General features: G+C 36.0%; 1 protein-coding gene across 8 annotated transcripts in view; it reads left to right on the top strand.

Annotated features, from left to right (window-relative positions):
- Positions 1-22,624, top strand: part of MON2 (MON2 homolog, regulator of endosome-to-Golgi trafficking) — an 84,975-nt gene that overhangs the window by 38,324 nt on the left and 24,027 nt on the right. For 5 of the 8 annotated variants that reach the window (XR_009820740.1, XM_062016892.1, XM_062016879.1 and 2 more), the window contains 11 exons: positions 256-357; positions 3,398-3,508; positions 4,329-4,504; positions 7,599-7,761; positions 8,265-8,558; positions 9,244-9,442; positions 10,897-11,525; positions 15,567-15,710; positions 16,234-16,251; positions 16,505-16,633; positions 18,493-18,683. Coding sequence is in view for 7 of the 8 variants with exons in the window: in XM_062016892.1 (XP_061872876.1) it covers positions 256-357; positions 3,398-3,508; positions 4,329-4,504; positions 7,599-7,761; positions 8,265-8,558; positions 9,244-9,442; positions 10,897-11,525; positions 15,567-15,710; positions 16,234-16,251; positions 16,505-16,633; positions 18,493-18,683 (2,156 nt within the window). In the remaining variant the exon portion in view is untranslated. Of the gene's footprint in view, positions 1-255; positions 358-3,397; positions 3,509-4,328; positions 4,505-7,598; positions 7,762-8,264; positions 8,559-9,243; positions 9,443-10,896; positions 11,526-15,566; positions 15,711-16,233; positions 16,252-16,504; positions 16,634-18,492; positions 18,684-21,400; positions 21,448-22,624 lie in introns of those variants that run through there. The other 3 variants (XM_062016871.1, XM_062016899.1, XM_062016918.1) reach the window with 2 other exon arrangements.

The raw sequence follows: 22,624 nt of genomic DNA, 5'->3' as shown, positions 1-22,624 counted from the left end.
GGAGAAAACTATATGACAAATTATGAAAGAAATATTCTTCATTGTATGCTGTTGCTACCCCCTTGTGGCTTCTCACCGAGTACTGCAGATGCCGTGGAAACTACAGCCATGCTACTTAAGCTGTTGTGGCAGTGTTCACAGCATACAAAACAGTGCTTCAGTGAGATTAGTTGCATCTTAATTATCATGTAGCAAAAGGCCCTGACATTATCTGAGTTGCCTCAAGGTCACGTGTACAAATTCTGTTTTATTAAGGAACCATCGCTTTTTGCTGTTGCCAAATTACTGGAAACAGGACTAGTTAACATGCACAGGATTGAGATTCTTTGGAGACCTCTGACTGGTCATCTTCTAGAGGTAACTAATGGCTTTTATTGGTTATAGTAGAATTTAGTTTTTGTTAATAAAGATCATGTGGAAATGTATTTCTAAAGTGTAATTTTTAAAAAGAAATCTAAATTATACTTCCATGTTTGAGTTTCTGATCTTGAATGATCACTATTTGAATTTAAAAGTGACTTTGTGTATTTAAATGACAATATTTTCATATGTCTTATTGACTTTGTCTGTATGATGCCACCAGTGTTTATATATTTTAAACATGGCAATGTTTAAAATATTTATATAAATGTTTATCTATTTTAAACATGGCAATGTTTAAAATGAGCACTTTCTTATACTTCGTATATGGGTAGTAATTAAGGTAACACAAAGAGGTTTCATTGTGGATTCACATAGTACAAATAACTGGGAAGATTTAAAAATACATTTTTTTGTCCTTACCAGATAGATTGAAGCTATTTAGTTGACTAACAAAGGATTTGTTGTTTTAAAAGTGTTTGAGCTAACATTTTAGATGTTCTTTTTAAGAGCATACTGTACAAATACAAAAATAGATGTTATAATCCTATTTCAATTTCTTAACTGTCTTCAACATGAAAAATACTCTCAATCAAGATAAAAAAATCTTAGATTTTGACTTTGAAACCAAAAACAGGTGGTGGAATGTAATTGTAAAGTTTTAATTCTCTACACAGATATATAGAAGAGTGAGATGCCAGGACAGAGTTTGATTTAAAGTGGATAAAGGTGAAACTTTCTGGAAAATGAGCAATAAAAGCTATCAGATACTTCTTTAGAACCAGTGTATTATTTGAAACAGTATTGTTTGAAGAGAAGAAAGCAGAGAGTTGTGATCAAAGGAGCAGGGTCTTGTTGGAGGCCTGTGTCTAGTGGAGTCAACAAAGGCAAGTGTAGAGTCTTGCATCTGGGAAAGAATAACCCCATGTACCAGTACAGACTTGGTAATGAACTCTTAGAGAGCAGTGTAGGGGAAAGGAACCTGGTGGTCTTGGTGGACGGCAGGATGACCATGAGCCAGCAACGTGCCCTTGTGGCCAAGAAGGCCAATGGCATCCTGGGATGTATTAGAAGGAGTGTGTGCAGTAGATCGAGAGAGGTTCTCATCCCCCTCTACTCTGCCCTTGTGACACCACATCTGGAATATTGTGTCCAGTTCTGGGCTCCTCAGTTCAAGAAGGACAGTGCAGGGCCACAAAGATGATGGAATGGAGCATCTCCTTTATGATGAAAGGCTGAGGGAGCTAGGACTCTTTAGCTTGGGGAAGAGGAGGCTGAGGGGTGATCTCAAGGCTGGATGTTAGGAGGATAGAGCCAGGCTGTTCTCTATGATGTCCAATGATAGGACAAGGTGCAATGAGTACAAGTTGGACAATAAGAGGTTCCAAAGAAATACAAGGAAGAATTTCTTCGCTGTGAGGATGATGGAGCACTGGCACAGGCTGCCCAGATGGGTTGTTGAGTCTCCTTCTCTGGAAACATTCAAAACCCACCTGGATGAGTTCCTGTGCGACCTACTCTAGGTGGTCCTGCTCTGGCAGGGGGATTGGACAAGATGATCTTACAAGGTCCCTTCCAACCCTTCAGATTCTGTGATCTCTGACCTTATTTGTGGAGATCATACCCACATAATCTTTTGTCTAGGAGAAGAAATTTGAATACTTAGTGGTTTAAGGCAGAAGCATTGTTTTTTCTTGTCTTTTTTTCACCTTTGAGACAATAAGGTTCACCATCCATGTCTTGAGACTGTGTTTTCATCTAGTAAGCAGTCTGTTTCAGTTTATTATCCATTGTGGGTATTTACCACTTTTTATAGGAAATACACAGTCTATTTCATTGTCTTTTAAAGCATTGCCTGATTTCCTTTTAAACCTAAGTCATTGAGGTGCAATAAGGAAAGAGAAAACACCAGCTGCAAATTTAATTAAACACAGCCTGAGGAAAGAATTTGTTCCCTGCCTTGAGAACGATTATGTGGTCAGATTCAAGGTATGAAGTAGTTCAAGTTCTCTCTTATTTTTATATAAGATAACAAAAATATAAGTAATTTGGGAGAGTCTGCGTTTTTTAACATTAGGCTCCCTCTTTTGCATCATCTTCCGTTTCAGTTTGGCTGGTGGCTGATAAAGGAAATGTCCACTAACCAAAACCATTAGGCTTCCTCATGATCCTGCCTTGGAATTTGGTTCTGGATTCTCACACCCTCTGATCTAGGGCTGAAAAGGGTGAATGGAAGTAATTCTGTAGTACTGAATGAAACTGTAGACTTACCTATTGGTTTGAGGGTAATGTATGAGATACGGGAGTACAGTTCCTACTGGGTATATATGCAATGGATTTGTACAGTTTTTTAAATTTTTCTGTTTTAAAAAAAGCAATTAGCACAACTATTAGGTTTAGATAATTAGGAGACACAGAGAAATGAAGGAAGTAATTTGAAACTTAAGCTTGAAATAGTGTTTGATATTGTTTTGTCAAGTTTTTGACAAAGTAAAATAAACGTAAGGCTTATATTCACTATGTAGCTACTACTTGTATTTGAGAATACAGAAGAGCAGTCAGTTTCTCTGTAGGCTTCTGTCATGCTTCCTCACTTGATTATGTTAAGCAGGGCATGAAAGATGAAACTTTGAATTTTATAGTAGCTTAAGGCTAAGTTAAACCTGAGAGTTTGAGGTATTCACTGAAGAGTTGTTTGGTGCTTTTTAATCCATCGTTATCTGAATTAGCAGTTAGTATATTCACTTTGGAAAATGTATTGGCTTCAGCTGCTGTGATTTTCATTATTTTTCTTTCTGTGTCTTTCACTGCTTCCTATTGCTTCCTTATTCAGAAGGTATGTCTGTCCAAAAGAGAATTCTTTTTTTTAACATTAAACCTAATTTTATCATCTAGAGATGTGTTGTTGTAAAAAATGACTGTAGTATTGTATGTAAGTTCTAATAGAATTAAAATACCTTTTTTTTTAGTATATTGCATATATTCAAATCTTGGTTAAATAAAAGTGACTTTAAACAAAGCATTACTGTGTGTTCAGGTCTGTCAGCATCCAAACTCCAGAATGAGAGAATGGGGAGCAGAAGCTTTAACTTCTCTCATTAAAGCTGGACTAACATTCAGCCATGATCCTCCATTATCTCAAAATCAGGTAAAGTAAGTTTAAGAGCAGCTGCTTTCCTCCTTTTCTGGACCCTAAAATGAACATGAAATCAAAATCTTCCCTAGAGGATGTTTTCTACAGTTCAATGAATAGGTGGCATTCATAAAACAACTTTACTATTGAGTTTATAAAGCCTACAGCTGTAGCATTCAGATGTAACTATTGAGAATGGACCTCATGCATTCTAATGAACTACCCTCCTTCCTTTTTCAAATGCATAACAAAGAGTGGTGATGCCTGCATATTGTGTCCATTCCTTAGAACAAATTATGGATCACCCTCGTGAGTGCAAAATACTTCCAGAATGTTTAGAAGTATATATGTGACGTGGTGGCAGCTAAAAAATAAATTGTGTAACCTTATAAATCACAGCTATTCAATCCATTATTAATAAAATGTTCTAATATTTTCACTGAGGTTCAATGGTTAGGCTTTTCAAGATCTCTTTATTTGGAGGCTGAGTTTAGCCCTGCAGGGTGAGCATAAAATTGCATGATGGTTTTTATGCAGCTGTGACAGTGTGCTGTAGCAACTTCCTGAGGGACCTGGAGAACAGATGGGGGGAAACCAAAACCACAACCCCCAAAAAATGCAACAAAAAAAAGTCAGTTTCCTACTGAGATCATTTATGAATAGTTTTTTTAGAAAGGCCAGTCTAACACCGAATATGAGCATTTAATGAGTGAGTTACTGAATTAATTTAATGAATCTTCAATTGTTGCTATATGTTTTCACTTAGTATACATGAAAATAATTAAGAATCAGTTAAAATTTAGAGTTCTTAATATGCTTTATTGTTTACTTTTAGAGACTGCAGTTGCTTTTATTGAATCCACTAAAGGAACTGTCAAACATTAATCATCCTGATATAAGGATCAAGCAGTTGGAGTGTGTGCTACAGATCTTGCAAAGTCAGGGTGACAGCTTAGGACCTGGCTGGCCGTTGGTGCTTGGAGTCATGGGGGCAATCCGAAGTGATCAGGGGTAAGTGGTGCAAATAAAATTTTAGATTCATGTAAGATAAAAAACAGTAGAAAGAATTCTCCTTCTATTTTCTTACTTTAATAACCATAATTCTTGTTACCAATTTTAGATCATGAAATATTTTACTCAACAAAAAAATCATTTTAGTTTTTCTGGTAGCTCACTTTTATTGCATCAGCCTTCAATAAAACCAGTATTGTTCTACTCTACCCTCTCCCGTGATCAACATGCAGAATACACTGAGAAAAACTTGTGGCAATTTGTTTGATCTTAACCATCTGCTGGACACCTCTCTGATGCTTGCAGATAATTCTGTGTGACTTAGGTGTTGCTCACAGTTCCTCTGTTGTTTCTTCTTAAATCTTTGGGTAGCCTCTAGTGTGTATCATCTTCTGAATGCGCTCTCTTTTTGTTGAAGCCTGTGTGTAGCACAAGAATGGAAGTCGATACCTTGCTGTGGGTGAATCCTTTGACTAATACAGCTGACTATTGCCAGCAGAAGTAGAATGTTACTGAACTGGTCCTCTTGTGACTGCACGGGAAAGTGAGAGGTGAAGTTGCAAGGAATTTCTTTGAAATAAGAACTGAAATTAGTATCTGTTGCTGGAACTGTAAGTGCCAAGAACTATACCTGCACACTTAGACCATATTATTCCTTCTTTGGTGCTAGCCAAGACTAGCACCAGAGTAGGTGACTCTGGTATCAGAATTCACCTTGCTGCATCTCTTACTCCACCTTAGTTTCTGTCTTCTGGCTGTATGAAGCCATCCTAAAGCCCATTAAAATGCTTGAAGGATTTTGTTCCTGTACCAGTTCTTAGTACTTGTCATTCACCAAGGATGCTGGCATTCTTGGTTGTGAGCATCCTCTTTTGTTAACCATGCTTCCTTCCTACTGTTTCTACATTTGGTGCAATGTGTTCTGTGGTTCCCTCATATCTTTTGATTTTTCACTGTAGTTGTTGATGGATGAGAGTTCTTCTCAAGACAGTCTTCAGATTTTTCTACATCTCACTGACAGATATCTCAAGGTATTACTAAGGTCTCGTGTTATATCTTAGTCTCCTCCTACAATGCATATGGAAGAATCTACTTTTCTTCAGCTACATAGTACTGTTTTTCCATGTCATTTAAACTACAGCAGGAGTTAAAAATGAAGCATTCTTCCTTTTCCTTGGGAAACAATTGAATTTCTGGGCCCATTTAACAACTGTGAGCACAAGATGCAGAGGCTATTACCATGCTTTAAATATAAACTTTTTGACCATGAGACTTTCTTCATAAAAGTCGCCTCTCTTATCAGTGAACATCCTGGATTCCAGGACACAAATCTGTTTATCCTCCAGGAGAACTTCTTGCCATGTGTCTATATGTACAGAAGATGCTATTTAGAAAGCCAGTGATACTTTGGTTACTTGATTGTATGGTACGAGCCTGCCAAACAAAAGGAAGTCTTTCTTTGCAGAATTTTTCAATGGAATGTTCCTGTTTACTTAATGGATAGAAAAATCCCTGTATGATCTTAAGTTTTTGATCTAAGCTTAAGTTTCTGGTATTTGTATTTACCTTTTGGGTAGCCACCTATAAAATGAAGAACAATTTTGCATTTTGAAGAGCTGCTTTGCTGTTGCTACTTGCATGAAATACTTCAAAACCTTTATCCAGACACACAGTAGTGTGGGACATTGCTTCAGAAGTGAACATTTTGACTTTTTTCTGATGGCTTCATATTAGAAGATTAGAAAGAGAGATTACTTTCCCATTAACTTCTCGAAAATGTGTTGTGTAACTATTCTGTAATTTCTTCTCTCCTTCTCTTCTCTCTTAAAGTCTTTGAAGGTCGTATACCTCTGGAACATTGTAGTGGAGAGGGAACCACAGCAGTTTTGGGTGTATTCCAGAGTCCTGGAATTAATATGGGGGGAAATAGTGTGTATTTCCTTTGTGAGCATAGCAATGAAAAATCCTTTGATCTTACATGGTAGAAAGGATGCGTCTCTTCAGTATGCATTGTACTAGAGATACCATTATTGTCCATGTTAATTGTCTTGTGCATTCCTCTGGCTTCCCTATTGTGTTGGCTGATGTCATACAGTGGAAATGGCCCACCTATGATTTTTCCTTTTGAATTAGTTGAAAAAAAGAATTATTTGGAATTCTGAAACATGTAACTGACACATCTGTAAATTCTGAAGGGCAAGTTTCTGTATTTCAGACCTTTGGCATGTTTTCTGTTATACATTGAACATCAAGTATTAAAACCCCCCAAAACTACAGTGAAATTTAAATGCAGCTTCCCTATTTTGTGTTATCTACACTCCACTGCTCCTTTTGATTCCTTCATTTTGTCTCTCAGTAAACAGGGTTTTGGTTATAGATGACTTTGCCGCTTTTTTAACTCTTTTTTGAGAGTTGTCACAAACCTTTTCAATGCTACACTTCTATGTTTGTATCCAGAATTTAATTCAATGCTGAAGGTGAAGTGTTTATTAAAGATCTGTTTAATGGTGGATACTTTGAAAAGATCTTTGTCTAACATAGTGTAGTATTGAAGCAAGTAAGACCATTATGTTAGCATGAAGCTTCCCTAATAAATAACAAAAAAATTTGCCCACCTGTTTGCTGTTACTGAACTGTTGGAACAGCTTACGCTTTGTAAGATTATCACGCTCAAACTTAAGCTTCATTTTTTTTTGTCCACTGTGACTTTTTTAGAATGTTTTAGCTGATACATCAGAACTAACAAGTTCTAGAACAGAGGAGTGGAGTTTTATATAATGAGCTATCTGAGGACCACTGGAGAATCTAAAGTTGAGCTTCCCTACCTAGCCAGCTGCTACCTACTAAACTACTACCTACTACTACCTAGCTAAAATACTTCATCAGAATTTGAAATGTCAATTTAACGTTGTATTTCAAAAACTCCTCTAGTTGAAACTTCATAATGTTGCAAATTAATCTCAAAAACACTATTTTTTTTTCTTTTTTAAAAATAATGCTCTCTACTGAAGTGTTGTCTCCAAAACATTCCTGTGCTCTTGAAAAAATTTGAAATGAGTGTGTGTGTGTTTTGTTTTTGTTTTGTTTTTTTAAGAGAGTCCTTAATACGGACTGCATTCCAGTGTCTTCAGTTGGTTGTGACAGACTTTCTTCCAACAATGCCATGTACTTGTCTACAGATAGTTGTTGAAGTTTCAGGAAGCTTTGGACTTCACAATCAAGAGCTAAATATTAGCTTAACTTCAATTGGTTTATTGGTGAGTTTTATGTTAATATACAGTGGTGCTGCTTCTGGCTTGCATTTTCTTTATATTTTTAAAACGAAAATTAATGTGTAGTTAGTTCTACAAATGAAAGCCAAACTGTATTTTTTGAGTTCTTACTGAACTCTCGTGGTGTCATTTGGAAGCACATGTAAATTTAGTGAGCACAATTTAGCTTTAATCTGCATGACTCCAGGGTTATGTAAAGAAGTAGTATTGTGTTGTCACCATGTTCATCAGTGTCTTATCTTTAATACATTGTTTCTCTTTCTAGTACTTCATTTATAACTAGGGCTTAGAAGCCGAGGCTAAGGAAATCACTTATTGCACCTTGCAGTATTTATGTGCTGATCTTTTTCCATCAGTGTAGGGAAATTAATGTCTTGGTGCACTTCACAAAATACTTTAAAATGTGAAAATAGGAAATTATTTGATCATCATTAAGAGCATGGTAATATTTTTATTGTACAACAGCATGTGTCTTATTTGTGTTGCAGTGGAATATTTCAGATTATTTTTTCCAAAGAGGTGAAATAATTGAAAAGGAGCTAAACAAAGAAGAAGCAGTGTTACAGAAACAGGCAGAAGAAAAAGGAGTGATGCTGAATAGGCCTTTCCATCCTGCACCACCATTTGACTGTCTTTGGTTATGCCTGTACGCTAAACTTGGAGAACTGTGTGTGGATCCCCGACCTGCAGTTAGAAAGAGTGCTGGGCAGACATTATTTTCTACTATTGGTGCTCATGGAACTTTATTGCAGCATTCAACATGGCACACAGTAATATGGAAGGTATGCTGTGTAAGCTTCCGCTGAAGGTGTTTTTTTAACTAAGACTTTATAAAGATAAGATATGGTTGAAGAAATAGGATATCATCTTTTGGGTGGGATGCTGGCTTTTTTTCCAGGCTATCTTTTCTTTGACCCTTAAAGCCTCTTAGGAAATGTAATTTTTGTATCCTGACCCTTTCTTTCTTACTCAGGAGTTGTATAAAAAGGCAGCTCCTTTCCTTTGAAGGTGAAGGACTCTTTTTTTGCAGTAATGTGGCATTTGAGAGTCATGTGATTGGATTGACCAGATATTAGATCGAGCTCTGCTTTGCACTATGTTTTAGGTGTCTTATTTGAGAGCATCTGTCAAATGCCCTGTTCTAGATCCTAGTCATGTTCGTTGTGCCTTACGGAAAAAGCTAGGCTGTAGCTGAATCTTTTGCCTGTTGTACCTGCAAGGTATCCAAGATCCATTGGTTTTAGCCTTCTGTTAATGCTAACAGAGCTTTTAACCCTTTTCAAGTGAACATCAGTTGTCTCTTACTCTTAGCTGTTGCAGACACTGTTTAGAGTAAGGGAATTCTCAAGGTGACACAGAGACGAGGAGAATAATGGAAAAAAAGCTTTTTTTTTTCCCTTTTGCCATGAATATAACCTTCTCATTTGAAAAGTTGCCTTTTTCCCCCTCTTTTTCTGACTATTACAGGTTTTATTTCACCTGTTGGATAGGGTTCGAGAATCATCTACCACAGCTGACAAAGAGAAAATTGAATCAGGAGGAGGCAACATTCTTATCCATCATTCAAGAGATACAGCTGAGAAACAGTGGGCTGAGACATGGGTGTTAACACTGGCTGGAGTTGCAAGGATATTTAACACCAGGAGATACCTACTACAGCCCTTAGGTAAAACTTACAGTTTAAAGTTACTGGAAGATACTTTTGGTTTTCAGAACATTATTTTCCTCTTGTCTTTCTAAGGTTATGCAATACTTTCCTAGAATTCTTCTGTGACATCCGTATGTCAATTCTAACAGTGCTCTTAATGTGAAGAGAACTCACGTGTAAAGTCAGTGGAGTATATAGCTTAGAAAAGAAGGAAGGGAATTTTGTAATGAAAGTATTGGACTTTCTTCAATGTGAAAGATGTTGAGGTTACCCACTGTTTCAAATCACTCTTTGACTCCTCTTGGGATACTCTTACACTGTATTGTACAGAGATGTCAGTTTGAGTTACTTTACTATTGTCCCTAATGCAGCTAACTGAAGCGAATTCCTCACTTTCTCCTTCTAGAAATGAACCATTAGGTAATTTACTAAGATATTCTGAACTATAAAATATTACTACATACAATTGAATAATGTAAATGTGTTGAACTAGATAATACAATTCAGCATTTGTGCCTGTTTTGTACAGAAAGAAATGTTTTTTCAATTTAGGCTTCTAACAGAGATATTCTGATATAATTTCAAAACAGCTTTCATTTCTAGTTTGGCTAGAATTTCTTAAATATGTTACTTTCAAAAATAAAAATGTCATATGGGGAATGTGTATCTTGCAAAGAAAAGTTCCCTTTACAGTAATATAACTTCACCATCCCATGGTATGCAGTTTACATATATAACTAGAAATGAGTTCTGTTTTATTTAATTTTGATTATTCGTGATACAGATGTCAACATCTTAATAGCTGTCAAAAGTGTTGATCATTGGCAGAAATGTAGTAGACTTGAATCTATATTAAACTTGTATTAAAACAGAAGTAAATATAAAAACATTATGGAGCTCTTTTAATTATTCAAACCCAGTAATTAATAACATATAAAATTGAAGGTTAATCTATTTAAAAACTCAAATTCCAGAAATAAAATCTTCCTGCATAGCACAGTTATCAGAGCATTTAAAAATAATTTTGTTATAAATGCCTGTAGTGATTTATATAGAGAGAGCTTTGATTCTTAATTCCTTGTGCTCAACACTTTGTGAAATAAATAAGCATCTGGTATGTATAAGAACAGATCTGTTTCACTATACTGAATAAAGAAAATGAGTTTTTCTGGTATGGGAGTTTTCACTGGCAAATTCAACATAAATATTGATATATTCTTTCATTCTCCATACTTGTGTGTTTCTCCATCACATTAATTTTTTCAGGTTACAGTTGAACTGATACATTCTGAAAGTTACTCAAGCCATCAGCCAACCTCATGAAATTTCTCTGTATTCAAGTAACCAGTACATGAACAGCCTTTTAGAGGCAGCAGGGGTGGGAAGGGGAATAGGAAGCCAGTTCCAAGTTGATTTTCCTTTTTCCTCTCTCTTTTTTTTTTTTTTTTTTTTTTTTGTTTTTTTTTTAATAGGAGACTTTTCCCAAGCCTGGGATGTTCTTCTTGATCACATCCAATCAGCAGCACTGAGCAAAAATAATGAAGTTTCCCTGGCTGCTCTGAAAAGCTTCCAGGAGATCTTACAAATTGTTTCTCCCGTCCGAGATGCGGAGAAGCCTGACACACCACCTGCTATCAATGTTTCTGTACCTGTGGTGGTAGGGACAACGACTGCCACTAGTCTTGGCAGATCATTCATGAGAACTGACTCCATAGGAGAAAGAATAGGAAGATACAATGGATCTGAACCACCTGTAATAGCTGATGAGATTGAAGATCTGAATCTTTGGTGGGCAGCCTGGAACAGCTGGTATAGGATTGGTTCAGAAAGTACAAGGCCTCCAATTACTTGTGATAAATTGACTTTCATTCCCAGCCAGCCTTTTCTTACAGCTTTAATTCAAATATTCCCAGCTCTTTACCAACACATCAAAACTGGTTTCAGCATGGATGATCTCCAAAAGCTGGGTGTCATTTTGCACGGCGCCGTTTCAGTTCCAATCAGTTCTGATGCTTCTCCTTTCATCCTTCCATCTTACACCGAAGCAGTTTTGACGAGTTTACAGGAAGCAGTGCTTACAGCTTTAGATGTTTTACAAAAGGTAATAATGTGAGTTCAAATGTGTGGTGAAAGGCCAAATGAATCTGTGTGCAACAAATTAGGATGCTCTTTTTGGGATAGTTAAAAAAAGGCAAAAAGGTATTGCTTCTTTCTTTCTGCAGTTTCTTGCAAAATACATTGTTCCTTCAGAAAACCTATTTATTCAAACAAAGCAAAGTTGATAATGGAGATCATGCATTTATAGTACTGCCTTAGTATTTGTTTCAAATACTACTTAAAACCCCAAAAAAAAAAACCAACAAAGCCCCCAAAAGATCTATTGAGGAAGTGCCAGAATTAAAACTACCCGTGTGATCTGACTTAACCCTTTGGGCTTTTGCATTATGACTGCTTTGCTTAACTATGTGGTCATAACCTTTCTTTTCCTCTTTTTTTTTTTTTTTTGTTTATTCCATTTCCAATGCAGGATCTTGCCTTGCTTAGCTTGTGGAACACATGGTGCTTACTTCATGAACAGCAGTTCAGCATCTTACTTCCTTTTTGCTTAGTGTGGGCTAACTTATCTCATACTTGTTTAAACAACTCCACAAGCAAGGCAGAATCATTAGCGTGCAGTCAGTTGTGTAGTTTGTGATTAAGAAATATTCATGAATGTATTTTGAGAACAGAGATATAACATTAGAAGTTGATATTAAATGTCGGTTTTGCAAGGATATAAATAACATTGAGCTTTAACACCAATTATATCCGTTACTTTTTTTTTTCCTTTTCCAGCCAGGCTTGACCCTTTAGTATCTTCCCCTTTCCAGCAGCCCAGCCCTGCGCAGTTCCTATTTTCCTCACTTAATCCCTCTATGTATTAATCTCTTAGATTTTTCTGTTTCTTTGTCAGTCTCCTTATCCAGATGTTCTCAGCTCTCAAAGGCTGCAGGCATTATCATTGTTCGGAAAAGGGTTACCAGAGTTTCTAACATGAGAAGAAACTGCACGTTGTTTTATACTCTTGTTCTTGTCAAGATGTTAAACTGTTGTAGCTGAAGTTTTTTTATACAATAACAAAAGCAGAAACTCCTCATGAGAAAGAGACATACCCCTTTCCCCTCTCCACATCAAAAAGGATATAGTTACGAGATTTTGCAAATATAGACTTATAGAGGAAATCTTAGGTACCTCAATTTGTACAATACTTCCCATCTCATTTATAGTTATTTTACTAAAAGAACAGCATTGAAGCCACTAAAAAAAAAAAAAAAAGGTAAAGCATATTTGGATATAGTTGGTCCTGTGAAGTGGCATGATTACACTCCTCTTGGCTTATGTAACACAGTATAGTTCGTATGTTCAGGCAGGGAGTCAGTGATGATGTGGAGCAAAGGCTCTCCGTCAGATGGTTTTGTTGGAAGCCATGCCAGCATCTTCCTCTGTTGAAATCAGATTGTACTTAAAGGAGTACACACAGAAGCTAGTAGAAAAGCTTCTGTGTTCCGTGAAAAATAGCGTGGAAAACCATGACGTTTTTAAGACTGAGCCTCTGACTGGTTTAATAAAGAGATTTTCTTATGTGGTTGCACTAGCAAAGAACACTGCAACTCAAGAACACGGGCTTGGAAGGAAACCTCGGTTCTCCTATCAAAAACCTGTATTTGTTGAGCCCATTTTACACTCTTTATTTAATTCTTAGGTTGGGTTTTATTCCTCATTAGAACTTGTCTTTCAGTTCCGTGATACGTTTGAATTCTGCCTCTGCAGGCAGTATGGATGCAAACCATAAGCTATGGATGTGGTAAACTCAAGGCTATATTTATGTACACTGACAGAGGCAGTAGAGAGTTAGCTACCGAGAGTGATGAGAAAAAAAACTCAATCCCAAGCAGCAGTTGGACCAGGAGTTGTTAGATAAATCTGAACTCTTAAAAAATGTGAAGGTTAGTGCTAGAACGCTTTAAAGCATCAATTGCTGAAGCTGAAGTACTACTGTCAATTTTTACAACAATGATCTGCAGCGTGTTTTAGTTTAGAGTTTGTGTTTGGTTGTTGCCCACCATTACTTTTTGATTTGTATGTGTCTCTTAAGTATGTAAATAAGTGCACTTAATGCAGTAAATACTACTCTATTTTATAAGCAGCTCTTAAAGATACTTTCAGCCTCCTTCATCGCACACTTGCTAGGCTATTTTAAAGCTTTTCATATGCTTATATAAAAGTTACCTGATGCCAAGCAGAAGCATAAACCTCTTTGAAAGGCTATTCTAGTTAGATTTTCAAACCTAAGTGACCTTTAAAAATATATGAATAATAATATATATTATATATCATATATATATAAAATATGTTATATAAGTAATATACAATATAATACAATAATATTATATGAATAATAAATAACATGAATACACCAGTAGACTGGATAAAACATGCTTGTATTTGTAAATTCTTATTCTTCATAAAATATGAAGAATAAGTAGCTACTCAGGCACAAACTTTTAAGTAGCTACTGCTCTTGTTCGCTAGTACAGAAAAAGTAGCATCTGAAATTATTTTTCACTCATCCTAATAATAATAATAAACACAATGTGGAGTGAATTGCAAAAGTATTTTGAAGTTTTGCCGTTATGAATGTTAAGATCACTTATGTGAATTTTTTAAGTTGCATCTATACAAAAGTTTTCAGGGGGTTGTGGATGCTTTCTTTCCCTTTCTAATCTGTGTATTGGTACATAAAAAATCATTTTTTATACCTTTTCTAATAGGTTTGTAATTTTGCTTTGACCTGTTACTATTTACTGCAGTGGCTTCAGTGCATCAGCACATCACCTGAAATTGTTTTACGTGGTGTTGAATGCTTTTAGATCAGCAGTTAAGCTTTTAGCCTTCTGCTATACAGATGAGCATCTAGCATTAAAGCATCTTTTTCAAAGTTCAGTGCAGTATTGAACTTGAACGCCAGAAAAAGAGTATGGCTTTCTAGGAGTACTGCACTATGTTCATAATGTTGAGTAAGCTTTTTGAAGCATTTGGAATTGCAGGAAGATGAAGGAAAAGGAAGGGCCATTGGTGATTTGTGGACTACTTTGCTGCAGGTTGTAGATTGCTAGGTCTAAGAGTGATTTAGTGGCAGCACAGGCTGTAGCCCCTGTTGGCTTCTCATGGCTGGGGACTCAAGATATTTACTAGACCATAGATTGCCACAGCTCATGACACAGCCCCGACATTGGGGACTGCATTCAGACAGCTTCAGATCTTTTGGCACCTTGAGTGAGTTCAGCCACAACTTGTCATGGATGATGTGTGGTGATTGAAAAAGAGTTTTTATTCCTCCCTGAAGGAAAATGGCAGTACAAGCACAAGAGTCTCTTTGTGGATCAATAAATAAACTGTTTCTTGAAGCTTTGAGAGGAGAGACTTTGGGAGGAAAAGCAAGACATTTAAAATGTCAGAAGATAATTGGAGTAACTTCATAGAATCATTGAATCTGGCTTTGAAAATAAATGTCCTAAGATTGCCTTAGGATTTATGTTGCAACAGGAAATCATTAGTCTATGACAAGATATTTCATTGACCTCTTCTAAGTACACCGTCCCTGAAATGTTTTCTATTTTAAAGCAAGATTATGAGTTTCAGCTATATCATTCTCATTTTATTTATGTTCCTTTCTGTAAGACACAATTTTAACTACTCATGAAACCTTGTATGAATTGCTTCTGAGGTTTAAATGTTCCTTGAAGCAGAACTTAGGGAAGATGTGGCTGAGCTCAACAGATAAGATATATATAAGGCTTATATTTTGCTGTCACGTCAAAGCAGAGGTTGTAAAGAAAAGATGTCTTTAATTAGATAAAATGAGATAGCTGTACTTGCTAAACTATTTATGCCCAGGTATCTTGCCACTTAATTTACTCTAAAAAAATAACAAAACTTATTTCCTTACAGTGTTAGAACTACACACTGTCTTTTATACAGCCTGACTCTTGAGTGATCTTACATGGGAATTTTTGTTTAGGAGCTTCTTATACAGTGGCAGGTTTTTGAATGCAAAAGCTCAAGATTAAATATTAAGCTTTGGTATTTTCCTTTCGTATAGGCTATATGTGTGGGCTCAGAAAGCATGCAGATAATGTATCCTGCAATCTTCGACCAGCTGTTGGCCTTTGTAGAATTTTCCTGCAAGCCTCCACAGTATGGACAGCTGGAAACAAAGCACATTGCAAATGCAAAGTATAATCAGGTAATTAGTTAGAAATCTCACTTGTTTCACTTGGCTGGTGAACTCAATTCAACTTCAGATGTAGCTGTTTAGCAAGATACATTTTTTTCCACCTGTAGAAACTTCATTGTGCATGTTGTGGAATAATTTATTAGTATTTTTTAACATGCTTTTGTTACTCCCTTTGGACTCTACTTTGCTGGTATACTTTATATTCCTCCATGTAGGAAAGGCCTTGCCTGGACACCAGACAGTGGAAGTGTCTGAATTTGCCCAGTGAATTAATCTAAATTACTTGTCCTACGTGTGATGCCAAATTTAATAGACACTGTAATTTTGAATGGAGGAAATCCCCTTGAGCTGCAAATTTTTGAATTGCACGTGCTATAGAGAAATGAGACATGTTCAATAATTCTTTTTATCTATATACTCTGCTGTTGACTAAGCATGAGCATCTCATTCAGTGTAATCAAAGAGGTAACTATTACGTCTGTATTAATTTTTCTTATTCTATTTGTTCTGCAACACAATGGAATCACACTAGATACAACTATTTGCTCCGGTGAGTTAAATTTCCTTAAAGATTGTCCTCATGTAGTTGTCTTGCCTAGACTGCAACATTTCTCCTAGTTAAATGTACTTCAATGTAAAGTACATTTTCATAGCCAGATATTTGCAATTTTGTTGCTTGGACCATATTCTTAGCAAACCTTGCATGCATTAAACTGAGAGTTCAATGCAAAATGTACATTTTCTGTTCTTTGATTAATATGTTTTCACATATAGTTCAGTAATTCACTAATTTCTTTTCCTAGGCGGAATGGGTAGCGTTGAATTATGTACCATTTGCTGAGAGATCATTGGAAGTTGTTGTGGACTTATACCAAAAGACAGCTTGCCATAAAGCTGTGGTAACAGAGAAGGTTCTTCAGAACATTATCAAGGTAAAAGTTTGTCCTGCAAGTGCTCTGAATTTACTGAGTTTATACTGAAAATCAGGAGTTTTATTTTGAGCTGGTGTTGAAAAACACTTTCTGGGAAGCTTAAAGCTTTAGTGAACAAATTGATATTTTATGAGGATGAGCAGCAAGTAATAATTTCATTTGAAGCTGCAAGGATATTGATTACACTTTATGTATTGTTCTTTAGCTAGAGAATGTCAGCATTGGTATTTGAATGCTAAGATTAAAATTAACAGATGTATTACACCAGAAAATATTAATCTTTGAAAGTATTATACACCTGACTGTGATAAGCAGGCCTCTTGCTAAATATGAGACTGAAGGCCAGAGACCAGTTTCTGTAGACTGGCATATATACTTCAGGGATACATGCTCTATCCGTAACTTTTGATTTGCTTTTGATGACTTTGCATGTCATTGCTGTAGCTATGAAATATCACAGGTGCATAAATGTGTCTTTAAGGTGAAATTGCCAAACTTATAGCTTTTTTTTCTTACCTTGTTTCCGTTTTAGGAAATAATTTTGATAGTTATAGAAGTAGTAGGAAATGTCTGGGGAAAAAATTGAGACCTAGGCTTGTTTGCAATGACTTGGCTAACATCAGGTTGTTCCTGTATAGAAATGTAGAAACCCAAATGTGTTTGAAATAGTTATGTGGTATTGTTTGGAATCTGTTTTGAATGAAATATTTCTATTTCAAAGCCAATGCAGTTGTTTTCCACTTCATTTGTAATGGCACAGGTGAAACTGATAGAAACACTGCTTTTCTTTAATGTTTTCAGTTAATAATGTGATCTATTGCGGTAGATGAAAATGGTTTTAAAGTTGTTGTTTGTGTCTCTAAAGCCCATGCTGATACTAGAATTACATCTGACCCCTATGAACAATAGCAGCAGAACTAAATATTTACTTCTAGGATTAGATCGTAGCTCTTGTATTTTTTTGGCAATAGTGAATTAATTACAATTGCCTCAGAGTTAGAGCAAGACTGAATGTTTCCTTTTTCTTCCTTTTGCTTTCCTCAAATCAGACTCCACTAAAAGCATTGGAGGTGTATGTGTAATACCTGAATTTAGTCACTATATATTTGAAATGTAACTTAAACAGTTTTCCAAGATGACTTGGTATCTGGTTCTAGTTAGTTTGACTAACAGTGCTAAAAGTATTGTGTATAATGTACACTAATGTGTTTAAACTCATTAATGACTTTCTTTTCTAGATACTGAAGCTGTTTATTTAAAGACTTTTTTTTCCATGTTTTCATCTGCTGTACATTCAAGTTGTATTGCAGCTTTTATCTTTAGAATTTCACTAACTTTTAAACTTAATGTAACTGAATGGTCAGCAGCAACCAAGTGTCTTGCAGTGGTTATGTATGCAGTTCAACTTTTTTGTGTCAGGAAAAGTTAAAATTTAATGAGGCTTTTTTTCTTTACTGTGGAAATGCTTAGGATAGCTTTCTAGGAATGGGACTGAACTCTCCAGAATACACTCATAACAAACTGCCTACAATCTGTTATATGTTAGGAAAGCCCACTTGTCAGACTTGCAGAAATTGGCGATGGCAATACAGAAAATTAATATGTAATTTCATAGTGTAATTGGCAAAGGATTGATTTCTCACCTTGTACTTGGCAACAGACCTGGGCTTTAGCCAGCTGATATATAGTAAACCATCTTTATAATTACATATTTAAAACAGCATCTCATATACTGGCAGAATAGGTAGGGATGTGTCCTGTCTTCTATGACAGTGTCGGCCATGATCTTCTGCAGAAACCAGTCATATTCTTCGATTTGTCTGAGCAACTATGAATTTTATTTTCATTTCATTTTGTAGACACTACGAATACCTCTTAGTCTGAAATATTCCTGTCCTTCTGAAAGCACATGGAAGCTAGCTGTTTCCTCTCTTCTCAAAGTTCTCTCTATTGGTCTACCCGTTGCAAGGCAGCATGCATCTTCTGGAAAATTTGACAGTATGTGGCCAGAGCTAGCAAATACTTTTGAAGACTTCTTATTCACCAAAAGGTAAGCACTGTTTCTGTTTTTTAAACTGGAAAAAGTTTGTAAGTAATTTGTGCAGTAAATGTGTCAGTAAAGTTCAGTAAATATAGCCTTATCTTTAGAGATACCTGAAAATTATTTTAATGGATGAAGGAAAAAAGGTGAGTATACTTTTGGAAAGCAGTATAAAATTATCTTCATTCAAAAAGTGAAATTTCAGAGCAAGAAAGAGGTCAACTGACCTCTGAAAACAAGACATGCCCTTTCTGATCAGGCCAAAGAATTCTGTACGGACTCCCAAGGATGTTTACTATAGATTTGATAGAGTTACTGATGTGCGCTCAGTTGGCTCCCTTTGAACAGAATTGGAAACAATCATTTTTTTTAGTTAAGGTGAACACCATTAACTAAACTCTCTTGAGTTCCATTTGAAATATTCCACTTAGTATGAATTTTGTAAAATTATTTCTTACATTACTGTTCACAGTTATCTTGCATTTGTTTCTACCTGGCTTAATAGTGCAACTGACCGCGTTATCTGACTGCAACTGAATAATTAACTACACTTCATTTGTGAAAAGTGTTGCTTTTTGTGTACTTTGTTACCAGTTCTATAACTAGACAGACAGGCAGAAGTACATGCATAATCCCTCAACAATAGGATGCTGTAGATGTGGGCATGTTGAGTTCAAGCCCAAGAAGAAAAAATAATAGTGACCAGAGACTTGGACGATCTGACGTTAGTTTGTTCATCCAAAGGAATATGTCATTAGAAAGACGTGATAAATCTTCAGAGTATGGTAAAAGATTGCTACAGAGAAGAATTTTCTTTGTCCCTTGAGGAAGGGTAAAAATGGATTTCAGTGCAGCAAAGACTATCTAGGTTAGACATTAAGAAAATGTTTTACAGTGTAAGGAAGGTTAGATTTTGTAGAAGATTGCTAAGGAACGGTGTGGAATTTCCATCTTATGTGAACATCTGTGGGAAAGTATCTTTTACTAGTAGTTTAAATATATCTAATAGTGCCTCAGATTAAAGGACAGTGTGGAATATGAAAAATTTAGTTTGTTGATTTTCTGCATGTATGCTGATTTCAGTAACAAACTGATCTTTCCTTGTTGTAGAAAACAGTAGGGTTCTGTACCTAACACTAATACGCTGTGTATTTCTGTATAGTTTTCAAACACACAAAAATCAGCAAGCAAACACAGCTGTACTTACTAATGACGAAAAGATAGCAGCTTGCCCAAAACAGACAAAAAGAAAATACCAATGAAACTTAATTTTAGAGACACATCCGTTAGTGAACATGTTTCTAATAATGATTTTGGAATTTCATCAATAGGGTTACAGGGCAATTGAGTGAAAAAACTTTCTTTTGTTCTTTTGCATTTACTTCAAAGGAATATTATTAAATAGGAGGACCTTAAAATAAAAAAGCTCATCGGGACTACATAAAAGACACTTTAATCATTCAAGTTTTTGTTTTGATGCTCCACTGTTTCTTTAATTTAAAGTAATATTTGCAGTATTTCGATTGGTTTTGTTTTCAGCAGCAGCTAGTAGTCCGGCTTCTATACTGAGACAGGCAGTCCAGGATCAGCTGACGTCCTATAATCTCTATCATTGTTGGCTTTAGGAAATGGAGGTTTTTCAGGTTATTGTAGCAGAATGCATCTTCACTTAGAAGTTACTTTGAGAATACGTGAGTAATATTTGCTATGAATGAATTATCCCTAAATATCTACAAAATAGACAGAACATTGCATTTGGCGTGTTTCTAACTGCCCCAGACTGGCAGTGCTACAGTTTTAAGGTATTAATCATTCATAAATCCAGGGAAGTAAGATAATCACAGATCTTAAAAATAATTCAAAGTAAATAATTAAAAATAATCCACTCTCATGTGCATGACCTTTTCAGTCAAATACATTGTCCATTTTTCTTAGATTACGGCAAGTGATTTATGCTTTTCTTGAAAGTTGTTCCAACCATAGAAATTCCATTTTAATGTGTTTGTTGCCAGAAATAATCACTGTTGGTGTTAATTCTAATAGCTTTTGCCAGCTGTCATACATGGGTGAATATTCTCCAGAGGTAAAGGAATAATAATACTTCTGTGAGTACTTATGATGCCCTAAAACTTGTCTGTCTTTGCTTAAGTCTGGTTTTGCCTCTTTAGAGACAAAAATGTATTCTATAATTTCACATACAAAATGTGTTTCAAGGATCAGCACTTTTTGTTCTCTCACTTAGAAGCTTTAAGGTTCATAATAGTTTAAAATATTAAAAATAGGCTGATGGTTTATAGAACCATATGGCTACAGCAGGGTAACTTGGCCTGTTCCTGTAATTAATATCCATTATCATTACTCTTTCCTGGCTTGTTACGAGTAGGTGATTTTTGATTACATAGTTGTACATTGTATGGCTAGTGAACATCTAGTTTGGGGCTGGGGTTTTTTTTGCCCCCCTAATGTCAGTCTTTTTCTAAATAGCAATTTTTCTTCCCAAATGCATACTTTTCCTACTTACAGTTACAGCCATATCCCTTGGTAGCTTTAGGATAGATAGCCTTTCTGTTTTCTCTATCAGCCTGAGCCTGTGGACCTAAAAAAAAACAAAGCTAAGAAAGGAATTACATCTGCCTCATTCCAATAGTCAGGAAAATTAGTAATAGCAGTTATTTCTCCTTTTCTTCACCCACTTCCTCCTCCTCCTCCCCACAATGCTCCTGAAGTGTGCCTCTCTCACTGTGATGCAAGGAGGGCTCTAGAGATAGCTGTGGAAGTTTGCCACACTGAGGTAATGCTCTTCTGATTTCCTCTGGTTAAGTCCTTCTGCATTTCTGTGCAAGGTGCTGTGAAACTAGCCTTGGCAAACAAGGCAACCTATCTCTTTTGTGTTAGAATTCTTAAAGCTCTGTCTCTTAGTGGATTGCCATTGCAGTATAGTCAGTCTTTTACATTTGCAGTTTATTCTGTTTCGAAGGAAAGTGAATTCAGAATTTTCAAACTTCCAGTGTTATTTTTTTAATTCTTTGTTACAGTTATAATGGAAAATAGACCTTAATCATAGTATAGTCTTATTCCAGAGTAATTTGGGAGAATATTCACTGTTTTGAAAGTAACAGCAAAAATTTATCACCGAATTGAGGTATGTGTCAACCTTCAGGTTATAGAAGGCAATGGGAATGTACTTTCCAAGTGTCTATCTTGTTTTTTATTATTTTAGGCCAACTCAGTGGTATAAAAGCTCTTTTTTCAGTGTGTTCCCTGATTTATTAATAGTAAGTTGATTTATATAAAACTTCTGGTAGTACTTGGATTTTTGCCTGTCACCAAAATCAATTAACCAAGCAACAGATGAGAAGATGAGAGCATCCTGTGCTCTTAGTTAGATTAGTGACTTGTAAACTTGACTTGATTCTAGTGACCCTGCTGACCATAACTGTGGTTTACTGCAAATGTGAGTCAGTCTTCCCTGATGACTTTCCAACTTTCAAATATGCCATGGAGGCCAAGGGGCTTGTAAATCAGGTGCAGAAGTGTGTAAATCTGGCTGCACTGCTGAAGACCGGCATGGACTTAAAAAGCTCTGGAGTGCACAGAATTTGGAAATTGCAGTTCAGAGACACCCCAGGAGGCTCTTGGTGAGACACAGTAACATCATTCCTGCATTATCTGGATTTTTACAGTTACACAACATGTCACCTCTCATGAGAGGAATAGTTAGATGTATTAGGTTAAACGTAAATACAGATTCAGAGAATTGGTTTAGTTGGAAAAGACCTTTAAGATTGAGTCCAACCATTAACTTAGTACTGCCACATCCACTGCTATAACCATGACCCAGAGCTCAATAGCTACACATCTTTAGAATATCTCCAGGGATGATGACTCAACCACTTTCCTGGCTGAGAGACTTCAAGCAGACACTTGAAGCCTGTTCCAATGCTTCCCAA

Source organism: Colius striatus, chromosome 1, assembly GCF_028858725.1.
Source record: "Colius striatus isolate bColStr4 chromosome 1, bColStr4.1.hap1, whole genome shotgun sequence".
Taxonomy (NCBI): domain Eukaryota; kingdom Metazoa; phylum Chordata; class Aves; order Coliiformes; family Coliidae; genus Colius; species Colius striatus.
Note: the sequence above shows the minus strand (reverse complement) of the source record. Positions and strands in the feature narration are given on the sequence as shown.